At 38.9% G+C, this 15,156-nt stretch overlaps 1 protein-coding gene and 1 pseudogene across 5 annotated transcripts in view; one reads left to right on the top strand and one right to left on the bottom strand.

Moving 5' to 3' along the window:
* The window catches only part of Zmym4 (zinc finger MYM-type containing 4), a 119,293-nt gene that overhangs the window by 95,160 nt on the left and 8,977 nt on the right, over window positions 1–15,156 (top strand). For all 5 annotated transcript variants that reach the window (XM_040756612.1, XM_040756611.1, XM_040756614.1 and 2 more), the window contains 5 exons: window positions 2,308–2,479; window positions 2,636–2,731; window positions 5,090–5,241; window positions 13,558–13,669; window positions 14,821–15,069. In XM_040756612.1, coding sequence (XP_040612546.1) covers window positions 2,308–2,479; window positions 2,636–2,731; window positions 5,090–5,241; window positions 13,558–13,669; window positions 14,821–15,069 — 781 coding nt within the window. The remainder of the gene's footprint in view (window positions 1–2,307; window positions 2,480–2,635; window positions 2,732–5,089; window positions 5,242–13,557; window positions 13,670–14,820; window positions 15,070–15,156) is intronic.
* Window positions 8,805–9,833, bottom strand: LOC106021905 (annotated as a pseudogene).

Below are 15,156 nucleotides of genomic sequence, written 5' to 3' on the forward strand. Positions count from 1 at the left end.
TGCCTCCTCAATTGTTGGAACGTGTACCAACGTGTACCAACGTGTACCTTGTGAGAATGTTTTAAATTATAAACCTGATGATGCCTTTGGATTTAGGTTATCTGTTCTTTTCTATTATAAGCTTTTTTACTTTGTGTCTTTGACGAATGTATATATTCTGGGAATTGAACCCAGGGCATGCATATTAATCAAGTGTTTTACCATTGCATTATACACCCAGCCCTTTTAATTATCTTTGTTTTAAAGCAGAATGTCACTTAGTTGCCCATGCTACCTACCATTAAATTCACTCTGTATACTAAGTATACCATCAATTTGAGATTCTTCTAACTCAGCCTGGGACTATGCTATACATCACTATATTTAGTTAAGAATGTTTTTTAATTTGTAAGTTAACCAAATTCATTGGCATAACAGTATTATTTGTAAATTTTAATTTTTTATGTTATTTAATTATATAAGGGTCTGCTTTTATATATATATGCTTATATATATGTATATATATATAATTTTTATTTTTTTCCGTGTACCATATGTGTGCTTGAAACCCAAAAAGTCCAGAAAAAGGCATTAGATCCTATGAAACATGTCACAGATGGTTGTGAGCTGCTATGTGGTTACTGGGATTTTCACCCATGTCTTCTGGAAGAGCAGCTAATATTCTTAATTGTTGAGCCATCAATCTAGTGCCAATATTCTATTTACATTTTAAGCATCAGGTCACAAATTAAAATCAGCAATAATGCTATAAATAATATCCCTTATCATTTTGTCTCTACATTGTTAGTGCTCTTGCTAGTTTATATTTTTATTTTTTATCCTAAATCATTCTACCTGGAGAATTACTGGTGATAAAAAACACATTTTAAAAAGACCAATTTCCCTTTTTATCAGTTTTTAAAAAATCTTCACCCCCATTATTTTTGTTCTTTCCTTCTTTGTTAAATGTTTTCATTAGCACAGATTCATTATATATAACAGTGTGTTTCATTATATGTTCATACAACTACAAGGTGTATTTAGATGTCTACACACGCACGCATGCACACGCACCCCTTACCCTTTTGGTTCCCTGTCTCACTCATTCTCTTCCTTTCCCCAGCTAACTTCCTTTCTACTTCCATGTCTTGTTTGTTTTTTAATCACCCATTGAGTTTCATTAGGGTTCTTACAGGATCAACCTTTCTTCCCTCATAGATTGTTAATGACACATAAAAGGTGGGGATCTCTGGGGCTACATCAGTCCCCTTCTTTTAATCTTGTTCCTTTGCTTTGGTCTTTTTGAGATAGTCATACTGTGTAGCCGTGTCTGGCTTCAACTTGCTAAGTAGATCAGGCCAGCATCAAGGCCAGTGTCAAGATTGGAATGATCCTCCTGCATTTGCCTCCCAAGTGCTGAGATTACAGTCATGTGCGATCATGGTTGGCCTTCTTTATCTTTGGGTTTTAATCTGGTTTTCTTTCTCAATTTTTTAAGACAAAAAGTTTAGATTATGGATCTTAGGAATCTTTTTATTCCAGCTTTCTCCTCTCTCCTCCCCCATCCTTCATTCTTCCCCCTACTCCTCTCCCCTCTCTAAGCTTCATCAGTGTTAGGTATATGTTCTTCCTAAATTAATGGCAGAGCTCTTCCAGTTTTGCAAAAGCTTGTAGGCATTTTGAATATCCTACTCTAAGCACTGCATTAGTTTCATCACAGAATATTTTTTAAGTTTTATGCTTTTCACTTAAGTTTACAGGATTTTCTAATTATAGCATACTTTCTTCCTTGATACATGCAGTATTTATAGGTATATTATTAATTTTTGATTTGACATTTTTTCATTATTCGCTTTAAGTCTAATTCTTGTGTAAAGAATTTGCCCAGACCTTAATTGTGCTGCTTGAAATGTGACCTATTCAAGTGAGCTTATTCTACAACATGTGGTAATGTCTATATCTCAGTTATCTAAATGTTGGTAATTACTGTAGTAATTGCTTTTTCGTAAGAATTGGATTAGATGATATCTTGGTGTTTTGAGAAAAGATCTCCTGTAGTGCAAGCTGGCCTTGAACTGTCCTCGGGGCTGAAAACGACCTGTACTTCTGATCCTCTTGCTTCCACTTCCCAAATGCTGCAGCAGGTGTGTGTCACTGCCCGCAAGTGTGATTGTTTTCAAACCCTTTCAGCTCTAAATTCTGAATCTTTAGGAAATAAAAATAAATTCTTTATTCAGTAGGCTTATTCCCTTTGCAACTCTGAGAACTCAGATTCTTAAAATTCCAAGGCTAAGTTTTATAGCTTGTGAATTTTTGGAATTCTCACAGGGGAGGAAGAAGTCTGTAGTACCTGTGGAGCCCAGGAGTCTTATTCAAGGAGCCTTGCAAGGGTGTTCAGTGTCTGGAATGACACTGAAATATATGTATGGGGTGAATGCCTGGAAGAACTGGGTTCAGTGGAAAAATGCCAAGGAAGAACAGGGAGATCTGAAGTGCAGGGGTAAGTACTCAGTATTCACTGTGTCAGTGCAGACACAGGAAGTAAGGAACTAAGTCATAAGTGCATTCAAAGAAGATTAACCCACAAGACTTAGAGCTTGGTGTTACTCAAGTGCACTTCATCATTGTTAGTTACCTGTTTCATTTGTCCCATCAGAAGGTGAACACGCCTCTCCTAGTCCAGGTTCTGACTCCTTAGGGAGTGTTCAAGACCAGGCACTCTCTCAAGAATCCTCAGAGCAAGGTTGTAAAGGTAATACTTGCTTTTTATCTTTTTCCTATAAATTATGTATAATATTGGAGTTTAAAGACTATTTTCTGTGCATGAATGTTTCACCTATGTATGTATTTGTGGATCATGTGCATGCCTGGTACATGCAGAGGCCTGAAAGAGGGCATTTGATCCCCTAGAACTAGAGTTAAAGCCAGTTATGAACTATGTGGGTGCTGAGGATCAAACCCAGATCCTCTGTAAGAGCAGCAAGTGCCCTTAATCACTGAGCCATCTCTCCAGCCCTAATAATATTTTGATGTCAGTTTGTTTACTGACCAGATATGTCAGTCCTAGCACTGCAACGGAAGTAGTATCAAGAGTTCTGTTTCATTTTCAGTTGTATAGTGAAGTCAGAACCCCCCAAAAGAGGGAGGTTTTACTGAATTGAGTTTTAAAATGTAAGGTTTTAAGACTTAAGGTAAGAAAGTATGGTTAGTGGTTAATTTAATATCCCCAGTTTTAAAGATGTAATCATGTAGGCAAAGTTGTATCTTCTGATCCTGAGTTTATAAAGCAGATATAAAGAATTTTATTTTTAATAGCTTTTTGATATTCCATTCCATTCTATTTTTTACAATTTTATTTTATGTGCATTAGTGTTTAGCTATGGGCTTTAGGTCCTCTGGAACTGGAGTTACAGATAGTCATGAACTTCAATGTGGGTGCTGGGCGTTGAATCTGGGTTTTCTGGAAGAGCAATCAGTGCTTTTAACTGCTGAGCCATCTCTCCAGTCCCAAGAATTTTATTTTAAGCTTATAAATGATTCCAGATAATCTTGAGTCCTCTTTCTGTATGGTAAGCCATAAGAAACACTAAGAATTTTATAATATTTTGGATAAAAAATACCAAGAAAAGACTTGCTGCTTCTGTCAGAATATTCCCTACCCCAGGGACACACCTTGTCCAACAAGGCCACATCCCTAATGATTTGCAGATAGTACCACCAAATGGGGACCAATTATATATATGGCCCTATAGGGGCCATTTTCATTCAGACTACCACATTCCACTCCCTATTGGCTTATAGCCATATCATAGTGCAAAATGCATTCAGTCCAGCTGAAAAGTCCTCATTAGTCTTTCACCGTCTCAGCACTGTTTCAGAGTCAAAGGCTTCTGAGACTCAAGGTAGCCTCTTAACCATAACCTGTAAAATCAGAAAAGAAATTATGTACTGTGGTGATATATTTTTTATGATTTATTAAAGCTTGCCTGATGATTCAGAAAGCTAAACCAGCCACAAGCTATAGAGGTCAGGCAGTAGTGATACACACCTTTAATCCAAGCAGCCTTGTTATGCTAGCTAGACAGTGGTGGCACACACCTTAATCCCAGAACTCAGGATTAAGAGGTAGACTCTTAATTGTGGTTCAAGGCCACACTGATTATACGAGATTGATCAAGTCCTAAAAGAAACAGCTCACACAAAGGAGGTTGCAGCACCTGGGATCACAAGTCTTTTAATCCCAGCACCAGGGAGCTGGAGACAGGAGTGATATTACTGTCCTGGACAGAGAAAGGAATAAAAGGCTGGGGATACAGGTACTGAGAGCTTTTGACTCATGATTCCTGGAGACAGGATTGCCATTTCAGCTTGGTAGATCTAATGGCTTGGCTGGTTTGCTTCTCCAGTCTTCAACTTGAAGCTTGAACCACAATATCAGTTTCTGGGTTTGTTACTTTTTTTGTGTTACAATGTATTTCTAATGTACATTGATACAGAGTATTTATTAATGTTCCAAAAAGGGGGGAAAGGGACATAGTGAGGAAATACTGAACCAAAGCAAGTACAAAACTCAGCAGGGCAAATTCTGAATCCTGTAGTTGTATGTCTCATGTCAAAAGGTTTTTTAGATGGCTCCCCCCTTTTAGCTTTGCTGTCTCCAACACACTTCTATCTTCTGAACTCCCAAGTGCTAGAATCAAAGGCATACGCCATTGTGCCTGGCTTCTTTTGTTTACTTTCATAGAGTCCTAGGTAAACAAAACTTCTGTCATAGTATCTGTTGCACCATATTCAGTAAGCTATTTTTATTTCTCTAATTGAGAGAAAAGGAAAAAGAAAAAATCCTGAGGTTAGGATCTACAATTTGGCTGTTAGGTTGATTTTGAGACAAGGTTTTTCTCTGTGGCCTAGGCTAGCCTGGCTCTCACAGTTCTCCTGCCTCAGCTTCTTGAGAACTGGGACGACAGGTATGTGCTGTCATGCTTGGTTTACAAAGACTTTGTGATCCAGTAGTGTTTAGGGCACAGTGGTACTGGTGTTGATTCAGTGAACAGTAATGTTACTAAATTTCTGCAAGTTAATGTTTCAGATGTGTTCTTTGTTTCCACAGTCCGTCCTATGAAGCTGAAGGAAGATATTCTGTCATGCACTTTTTCTGAGTTGAGTTTGGGATTATGCCAGTTTATCCAAGAGGTGCGGAGACCAAATGGTGAAAAATATGACCCAGACAGTATCTTATACTTGTGCCTTGGAATTCAGCAGGTATCAGTTTTAATAACTTATAAATTTGACTGTGGTTTTCATCATCTGAGATAACTTGTGAATTGTTCTAAGTTCGTGTATCCTGTCATTTGTATTGTCTTAAACTTTTTCCTTAGTGAATAGCTGTCCCTATTTAAAAGTTTTAACATGTAGCCTTTGTAAACTAAACTGAGACTGTTGCTAAAATAATAGACCTGGGGGGGCGTTGCATATTTTATGTTTAAATGAGCAAAAGGGGCATGAATAGCAGTCCACCTAGAAGCAACTAAGGTGGCTGTGTATGCACATGCAAATGTTTTATTTGCACTTTTAAAGTACAAAGTAAACTAATAGGTACACAAGTACTTAAATTTACAAAGATGTGTTGTTCATAAGAGTGCTACAAGATGAGACTTCTAGCAGCTGGAGGCAATGCACGCTTTCTATAGCAACTTGAGTATAGTATTTAGGAATGTTTTTACTGTGTTTTTTTTTTTTCCTCTAATTTTTATTTAGCATCTCTTCAACATTTCTATCTGGCTAGAACTCATTTGATTCATGCCACTATAATCCTAGTACTGGAGTTGCTGAAGCAGAAGGATTACAAGTTTGGGGACAGCTACATAGTCATAAATCCAAAATCACTCATTATAGTTGAAGTTCTGACAAGTTTATAAAGTTACTTGGTGTAGTTCATGCTCACCAAATGTGAGAGTTAAGTAAATAGTAGGTAATAATAAAATTGAGCCTATTATTTAACCAATATAGTTATTTATAAATCAGAATTTGGGTATGATAGCATATGCCTGCACTCTTAGTTTCTTAGGATAAAGCCAGATGAGTACATTTTCAATGACAAACTAGGCTTCATTGTGAGACCTCTCTCTCAAAAAAAAAAAAAAAAAACCAGTAAGGCTCAGTTACCATGACTATATTAAGACTTTGAATAAACAAAAGTATAAGTTATGCTTATTATTATATAATGACATAGTGATGTGAATTCATAAGAAGTTGCAGTAAAAAAGTTGTGCAATGTTTATTGTCTCGGTGGTATTAACTGCCTGTTCTTAACCAAGGTGGGTTTTTTGTTTGATTGGATAACACACAGTTTTCATTCCAGCACTTAGGGTGCAGAGGCAAGAAGATCTCTGTGAGTTCCAGAACAGCTAGCTCCAGGACAATCAGGACTACATAGAGAGACCTGTCTCAAAAAAAAAAAAAAAAAAAAAAAAAAAGTGGTCTGGAAAAATGCCTGCTCTTCCAGAGGAACTGTGTTTGATTCCTATTACTCACATGTCTGTCGCCCCTGTGCATGCCTTGTACACACAGAAATTAGGAAGGAGGATCAGATTAAATCCCCTGGAACTGGAGTTATAAATAATTGTAAACTGTTATTTAGGTGCTAGGAACAGAAGCCAAATCTTTTTCAAGAATGTTAAGTGCTCTTAATTGTTGAACCAATATCTACAGTTCCTTGTTAATATTTGTGCTTTGTTTTGCTATGTGTGTCTGTGCCTCTGTTTGTCTGTCTGAAAGAGAAAGGGAGAGAGAATTATGTATGTGTACATGTGTATGTGCTCTGGATGTCAGGTATGTTTGTATAACTCTGTTTCATTTCCTTGAGGCAGGGTATCTCACTGCTGTTTGAGTTAGATTGACTTGTCAAATTCTAAGGGTCTGCCTCTCTCCACACTCCAGTGCTGAAGTTTCAGGCCCATCTGACCATGCATAGCTTGTACTTGGGTGCTGGGGATTCAAACTCAGATACTTATGCTTGTACATCAAGTTTACCCACTGAGCCACTTTTCCAGCCCTGTCTTACTTAGTTTTTATTTAGCAGAATGGGGTCAATACAATATGCAGTTTACAACTTGTTTCTTTCAGAAAGGAAGTTGGAGGCTGACCTTGTTTACATATGTAGCTTAAGCCTGTTTGGGTTCTAGGATCCAAACTCAGGCATTGCATGCACAGCAAATACTTTATAGACAGCCAACTCAGTCCCTAAATTTATTTTTTTAGTACATGAAAATTGTATATTTATGGAGTGTCATGTAGTGTTTTGATACACATTTGCCTTATAAATCAAGCATTTATCATTTCCTCGTGGTACAAACATTAAAATCTTCTCTTTTCCCTCTTTTTAAAAGAACATTCATTTATTCGGGGGCAGGCATGCCGTGGTGTACTTTGTAGAGACCCATCTACTGTGTGGTTCCTGGCCTTGAACTCAGGTGACTGAATTTGACAGTTAGTGTCTTTACTTCCTGAGCCACCTTTCTGGCTTTTGTTTTGTTTTCTTCTTCCCATCTTTCGAAATGTACAGCACATCACTATTATCTGTAATCCCTCTTCTGTGTTGTAACACTTAAGAACATCTTGCTTCTGACTAGCTCAATATCCACAGTTCAACAGTTTTAGATGCTGCATATAAATGAGAACATTTTGTGTTTGTCTTCCTTCCTTGAACATATCTTAGTTAGCATAATATTGGCCAAGCCTGTCCATGTTATTTCCTTAAAATGATAACAAACCCTTTTCTTAAAAGGCTGATAGCATTGCATTGTATACAGGTACCACATTTTCATTTTATATATTTATGGACACTATATTAGTTAACTTTTCTCGTAACTATAATAGCATACCTGACAGCAGTGATTTTGCTGGAGGGTTTATTTTGGCATGGTTCAGTGAACACAGTCCATTGTGATGGATAAAATGCTGTAATGGGAGCTATGACTTGTTCTCATCATGACCACGTAGGCAGCTTAGGCCAGAAGCTGGGCTAGGTTATTAGCATCAAAAGGTCTGTTCCTAATGACCTGTGTCTGCCTGGTAGGCCCCATGTCCCAGGGTTTTTCAGAACCTCCAGAAACAGTAGCCATCAGCTGTTGACCATGTTTTCAAACACACAAGCATAGGGAACATTTCACATTCAAATTTAACAGACACTAGTTAACTTCATAATTTGGTTGCTGTGAGTAATGCCGGAATAAACTTAGATACTAGCAATATAGGCTGGAGAGAGAAGCCTCAGTGCCTGCTGCATAAGTGTGAGAACCTGAGTTTGAATTCTCAGAACCCATGTATAAGGGCATGGTAGTATTTGCCCTTATAACCCCAGCAGTGGGGAGGCAGACCTGAATCTTATTGGCAGCCTGCCTAACAAAATCAGTGAGTTTCAGATTCCATGAAAGCTTTTTTTTTTCCTCACAAAATAAAAGGTAGAGATTGAAAGAGGAAACTCACCCAATATTAACTTTGACCTGCATGTGTTTGTGTGACACAAAAACATGCCTGCTTTTCCCCATGTATTATGAGGACTTTTAAAAACATGCATGCTTTCCCCCATGTATTATGAGGGTTTTTAAAAAATATGTATGATTATTTTGCACCATTTGTGTGCCTCTGCCCCTGGAGGCCGATCCCCTGAAACCAGAGTTACAGGTGGTTGTGAACTGTCAATGTGGGTGCTGAAAATTGAACTTGGGTCCTCAGCAAGAGCTTAACTACTGAGCCCTCTCTTCAGCCTTTGTAATGAGATTCTGAGAACACTCATTATATTTAGAGTGATTTGTTGCCTTGCCAGCAGGAGTCATCCCCATCTTTTTTTTTTCTTTTTTTCTTTTTGTAGAACAGTAAACACCTTTATTACATGAGCTGTGAAGGATGGTTTATTTGCCTTCCGGGCTTTGATCTTCCTCAGGTAGAACTCCAGCTCCTTGCCTTCTAGCACACAGCCATCTGCTCTGCCACACCGGCCTGGTCTCCAGGCAATGCAGGCAAGAGGCCTGCCCTGCTGGAACAGCTCCTCCAGAAGGCTGCTGATTTTGGCATTCCTTATCCTTTCATCATATTTCTTTATTTTCTTTGATCGTTTTTTGTTTAATATTTCTTCCTTCTTGGGAGTCAGCTTGTCGTCCCCCCCTTCTTTCGGCCCAGCGGCTGTGCACAGTGGGGCTGTACCACTGCCGGTATGGTGTGCTGTCGACGAGCACAAAGCAGTTCTTCACCAGGGTCTTGGAGGGGACCAGCTCCTTATTGGGTGCATTGTAGACGACGTCAGTGATCCTTGTCTAGCGAGTACAGCACTCAGAGCCCCAGGAAGAGTTTCTCACATTCAATCTTAGGGCACGGTACTTTTTTTTTTTTTTTTTTTTTTTTTTTTGGTTTTTCAAGACAGTGTTTCTCCATGTTGTTTTGGAGGCTGTCCTGGAACTAGCTCTGTAGACCAGGCTGGCCTGGAACTCACAGAGATCTGCCTGTCTCTGCCTCCCTAGTGCTGGGATTAAAGGCATGTGCCACCAATGCCCATTGACATGGTACTTCTTATTGCCTCCTCGAACTCGGACTGTTGTGTATATGACGAGGGCCAATCTTAGTGTTGGCAACAGACTGTCCCAGCTCACACTTCTCCTTCTTGTGGTAGGGCTTTCTCTCACCCCGGTTTTGCGGTGCTTGTGCCAGTTGTCCCTGACGATGCTGGTCACACAGCACTGGCTGGAAAGAGGAAGCGCAAAGCTTCACGGTCCGGTTTCTCCATCCCCTTTTCTTTTGCAATACTATATTTACTTTGCATTATTCTAATGAGTTTACTCTGTGACTTCCATGCTCATTTTCCCAGATTTTGTTCTTTTCATTGTTTTAATACAGGGTTTCACCGGGCATTGTTGGCATACGCCTTTAATCCCAGCACTTGGGAGGCAGAGGCAGGCGGATCTCTGTGAGTTCGAGGCCAGCTTGGTCTATAGAGTGAGTTCCAGGACAGGCTCCAAAACAATACAGAGAAACCGTGTTTCAAGCAAACAAACAAACAAACAAACAAACAAACAAATCAGGGTTTCATGTCTCTAAGACTGGCCTATAACTCATTATATAATTGAGATTGACATTAACTCCTTCTGCCTCCCAAGGGTTATAGGCATGTATTTGCCCACACCTTTAATCCCAACACTTAGAAGGCAGAGGCAAGTGGATTTTTGTGGGTTTGAGGCTAGTCTAGTCTACATGGTGAGTTATAGACCAGCCAGACCTACATAATGAAACCCTTTCAACCCTCCAAAAAATCCTTTGACATTCCATATGAACTTTTTGTTTTGTTTTGTTTTGGTTTTTTGAGACAGGGTTTCTCTGTAGCTTTGGAGCCTGTCCTGGAACTGGCTCTTGTAGGCCAACCTGGTCTATAGAACTCACAGAGATCCTCCCGAGTGCTGGGATTAAAAGTGTGTGCCACCACCGCTCAGCAACATTCCATATGAACTTTAACATTGGCTTTTCCCTTTCTGCCTGTCCCTCTCCCCCAAATAAAGCCATTTTGATTTGATAAAAGGCTATATTGCATGCACAAATTATTTGAAGAATATTGTTACCTGGCCAAATCCCAGTCTTCTATTTTCTTTCCATTTTTCTAGGTCTTCTATAGTTTTTACATTCATTTGCAGCTTGTAGTTGGGTTTAAGTCTTTCTCATTTTTTTTAACAGTTTTTATTTTTAGTTGTGTGTATATGTATTCATCTAACGATGGATTTGTGCCTCTGAGTTTAATGCCCTTGAATGACAGAAGAGGAAATTGAAGATCTTTGGAGTGTTCAATTTTAATCTCTGTGTCTCTCTGTCTCTCTCATCCATTCTCTAGTCCAAGTATTTTATTCATTATGATATAATTTTTGAATATTTATTTGAGTGTTCTATCTGTTATTCCTGCATGCCAAAAGAGGGCATTAGATCCCACTATAGATGACTGTGAGTCATCATACAGTTTCTGGGAATTGAACTCAGAACCTCTGGAAGAGCAGCTGATGCTGTTAAATGCTGGACTGTCTCCCAAGCCCCTCTTTATATTATTATTATTTTTTGGTGTTTTATTTCTTTTTTTATTATTATTTATTTTTAAGTTCAAATTTAGATTAGAAACAAGGTTGCTTCACAAGTCAGTTCCAGGTCCCTCTCCCTTTCCCTCCCCTCCTCCCGTGCCCTCCCCCCAATTCCCCCCACCCTCTTTATATTATTATAAATAGACCTTTTTGTTTGTTTTTTAATTTCCTGTTTGAATTGTTGGATGCTATTTCAGAGAAAAGGGTCTGTTTATATCCTACTATCTGCAGAACTTGCATGTTAACTCTAATTACTTGTTTATTGTAAGTGCGTGTATGTGTCCTGTCATCTGCAATAGGGTAATGTTTGACACCATTTCCTGTGTGAATGGTTTATGTTTTTCTCTGGCATAGTTCTGGTTAGGGCTTTCAGTACGGTGTTGTATATGAGTTGCAGGCACTGGCATTCTTATCTCATTCCTTATCCAGAGTGACAACATCTGTAAAACCATGCATTTTACATGTACTAATGTATTTAAAAGTATGTATTTGGAAAGATTAAAATATTCTACATCTCACTAGTAATCAGGCAAGTAAGATTGTAAGCTGCCATTTAAAAGGCCTGATTGAAATAAGTACTGAAGTGATGGAAACTTGTTATTGACTAGGATAAATATAAATGGAAATAATTTTCTGTAGCTTATACATGGCCAGAGATACAAGAATTTGTAATAGATTTGATAACTATCTTAAAAATAGTCAATATCCAGGCTATAGAGATGGCTCAACAAGTCTTCCTGCTGTTTCAGAGGGCCTGACTTGGGTTCCCCACATTCCTGTCAGGTGGTTGTGAACCACCTATGACTCCAGCTCTAGGGGAAACAGCACCCACTTTTTATTTGTGTGGACACTTGCACTCACATGTGCACATATGCACCCAAACACAAATAAAATAAATCCTTAAAAAACTAAATGCTATTCAATAATCCTTTATTATACTCTTAATTGATTCATGTCTTAGCTACACCCTCAGTATCTTTTTAACTGTGTTATCCAAGCATTTCTTTTTTTCTTACTCAGTGACCCTTTCAGGCTGAGAATACTAGCAAACATCTTTAATCCCAGCCAGCACTGGGAGGCAGGTAGAGATCTGTGAGTTGTCATTGTGATCTGCATAGTGGGTTATAGAATAGCCAAGGTTATTCTCTCACCTCCCCCCACCAAAAAAAAATCATTCAAAGATTTTAGAGCTGAGTTGGAGGGTCCCAAGTAAGTTTTTGGTGTTGTTTTGTTTTTTGGTTTTTTAAGATTTCATTTTTATTTTGTTTTTGCTTGTATGAATGATTGTGTACCATGTTCATGTAGTGTGCCCATAGGGGGCATATAGGAGTGTTGAATCCTCTGGAACTCGGGTTGGCCTGTTAGCTACCATGTGGGTACCAGGCCCTTTTTCTGCAAGAGTAGCCAGCCATCTCTCTCTAGACTTCCACCCCACCATGATTTTTGTTTGTTTGTTTTTTAAATGTAGTGGGTACTTTGCCTACTTAGATGTCTATGCACTATGTGCATGTGTGGTGCTCAGGGAAGATAGAAAAGTATCCGATTCCTTGGAACTGGAGGTACAGACCATTTGAGTCACCATGTGGGTGCTAGAAACTGAACACAGGTCCTCTGGAAGAGCAGCCAGTGCTTTTAGCCTCTTGAGCCAAGACTCTCGTGTACCACTGCCCAGTAAGCTCCTACATTTGAATTTGTATTGTTTCAAGAGAAAGTTAGTGTAAGTAGAATAGCAGACAGAAGCTCTGTGAACACATTTGTAGACAAAGTGCATGTCATAAAAGGAGAGTTGGGAAGTATGCAGTGATCAGAGTATAGGGTTCTTATATGGAAAGTTTACTTATTTTTTTTTTTTAATGTTATGAGCATCGTTTGACCTGCATGTCTTTGTGAAGGTGTCAGATCCACTGTAGTTACAAACAATTGTGAGTTGCCATGTGGTGCTGGGAATTGAACCTGGGTCTTCTGGAAGAGCAGCCAATGCTCTTAACTGCTGAGCTGTCTCTATAGCCCAAAAGTTTGCCTATTTATATGTATTTATTTTATATGTGTATGTGTGCACCTGAGTGTGCATGCGCTCTCTCTTTGCACATAAACCCACAGAAGTCAGAAGAAGACATTGATTGGATCCCCTGGAACTAGAATTACAGATGATTATGAACTGCTATGTGGTTCTGGGAACAGAATCTGGGTCCACTGCAAGAGCAGTAAGTGACTCCTGTTTTCAGCATTTATTCTGTACCACCCACACTGTTACATAAAGAAGTTTACTTCTCCAAGGACAATGACTGGTTTTTATGCGAGAGCCTTGGACTTGAACCCCGGTATTTTAATCTACAATAAAGTCTTTAGAAGCTGTGCAGGATGGCCAGCATTTCAAAGGCAGGCATTAATGGAAACCATGTCTTACAACGCTTTCTACTCTTGAGATTTTTTTATACTACTGTGTGTCACTTCTTTTATCTTTTAGTACCTGTTTGAAAATGGTAGAATAGATAACATTTTTACGGAGCCCTATTCCAGATTTATGATTGAACTTACCAAACTCTTGAAAATATGGGAGCCTACAATACTTCCTAATGGTAAGGAGATTGTTTTGAATTACTTTTATGATATGCTTTCATAAATTGCTTTTTAAAGTATTGTCATATAATCTGTCCTGGTATAATAATACAGTTGAGTTTTTGAGGAGAAAGTCTTGAATTTACTGTAAAATCCACTGTGAACAATTACTGTGTTAAACTAACATACAGTGTACAAAGAGGTAGTAACAACTAAAAAAATTTACATTCAGTTCTAGGAGGGTTTTGTCTGGTAAAGCTACATGCTAGTTGCCACTGATTTACCCATGCACAGATGATCTTTGTCAGTATGCACTGAATATTTGTTCTTATCCTTGAATCCTTTAACCCATTAATATTAGAGAAGTTAGTGTGTAACCAGGATTGTGTCCTCTATGCTGGGCTCTGGAGCACCTTTGAAGCATTCTGAGCCACATGGTGGTTTGATGTAGTTAACAGAGAGGATGCTGAAAACATAGATTTGGAAGTAGTAAAGTCATGTTCATGGATGATCTCCCAAGAATATAATAGCAACAGTAGAGAGGATTGAGGAGAGAGTGTTGGTTAGACTAAATTTAAGGGGCGTGGAGAACCAGGTATATGGAACTGTGCAGTTCCTTAAGATCTCGCTTCTCATACAGATTCCAGTAAGTCCAAGAAGCATGGCTGTTAATACAAATTGAGAATGAGAGGGAGTTTGGGAGGGAAGGAGTCAGTCAGTGAGTGTTCCCCAGTGACTGGCTGAATACATGAAGCTGCTTGCTGGTCTGGGCAGGAGCTGGTTAACTTTCCATGTATCAGATCTGGCCTGTGTCCTGGTTCTATAGTCTGAGCTAAAAGTGTTTTGCATTTTTAAATGGTTGCAAACTTTAAAGAAAATATCTTGTGATAGAGAAATTGCATGAAATTGGAATATACCTATAAATAAAACTGTCTGTGGCTCTTTGCTTTCTACAAAAAAAATTTGTCATAGCAAATGGCCTCCTCGGGAAAGGTTCGCAGGGAAGTGCTTGGGTCTCTCTGATTGGAGTCCTCTGCCCTGTTCTTGTTGGTGCTGCTTCTCTTTGCCTGTATAAAGAAGAGGTGGGAGAGAGCAATGTTCAGCATTCTCTTTCTATATTCCTCCTGTGGAATTTGAGAGATCATATAATACTTTGTTCTTCCCATCCTAGGTTACATGTTCTCTCGCATTGAAGAAGAGCATTTGTGGGAGTGCAAACAGCTGGGAGCTTACTCGCCAATTGTCCTGTTAAACACCCTCCTTTTTTTCAATACCAAATACTTCCAACTAAAAAATGTTTCTGAGCATTTGAAGCTTTCCTTTGCCCATGTGATGAGACGGACAAGGACGTTGAAGTACAGCACCAAGATGACGTATCTGAGATTCTTCCCACCTTTACAGAAGCAAGAGTCAGAGCCAGGTGTGTTGCTGGTAGATGAGGTTTCTGTTTGTGAGACTAAGACAGTTACCACAGAGGGTCAGTAGTTCATTCTAGACATGGAGGGCA

This window comes from Mesocricetus auratus, unplaced genomic scaffold (assembly GCF_017639785.1).
Source record: "Mesocricetus auratus isolate SY011 unplaced genomic scaffold, BCM_Maur_2.0 Super-Scaffold_100014, whole genome shotgun sequence".
Classification (NCBI taxonomy): Eukaryota; Metazoa; Chordata; class Mammalia; order Rodentia; family Cricetidae; genus Mesocricetus; species Mesocricetus auratus.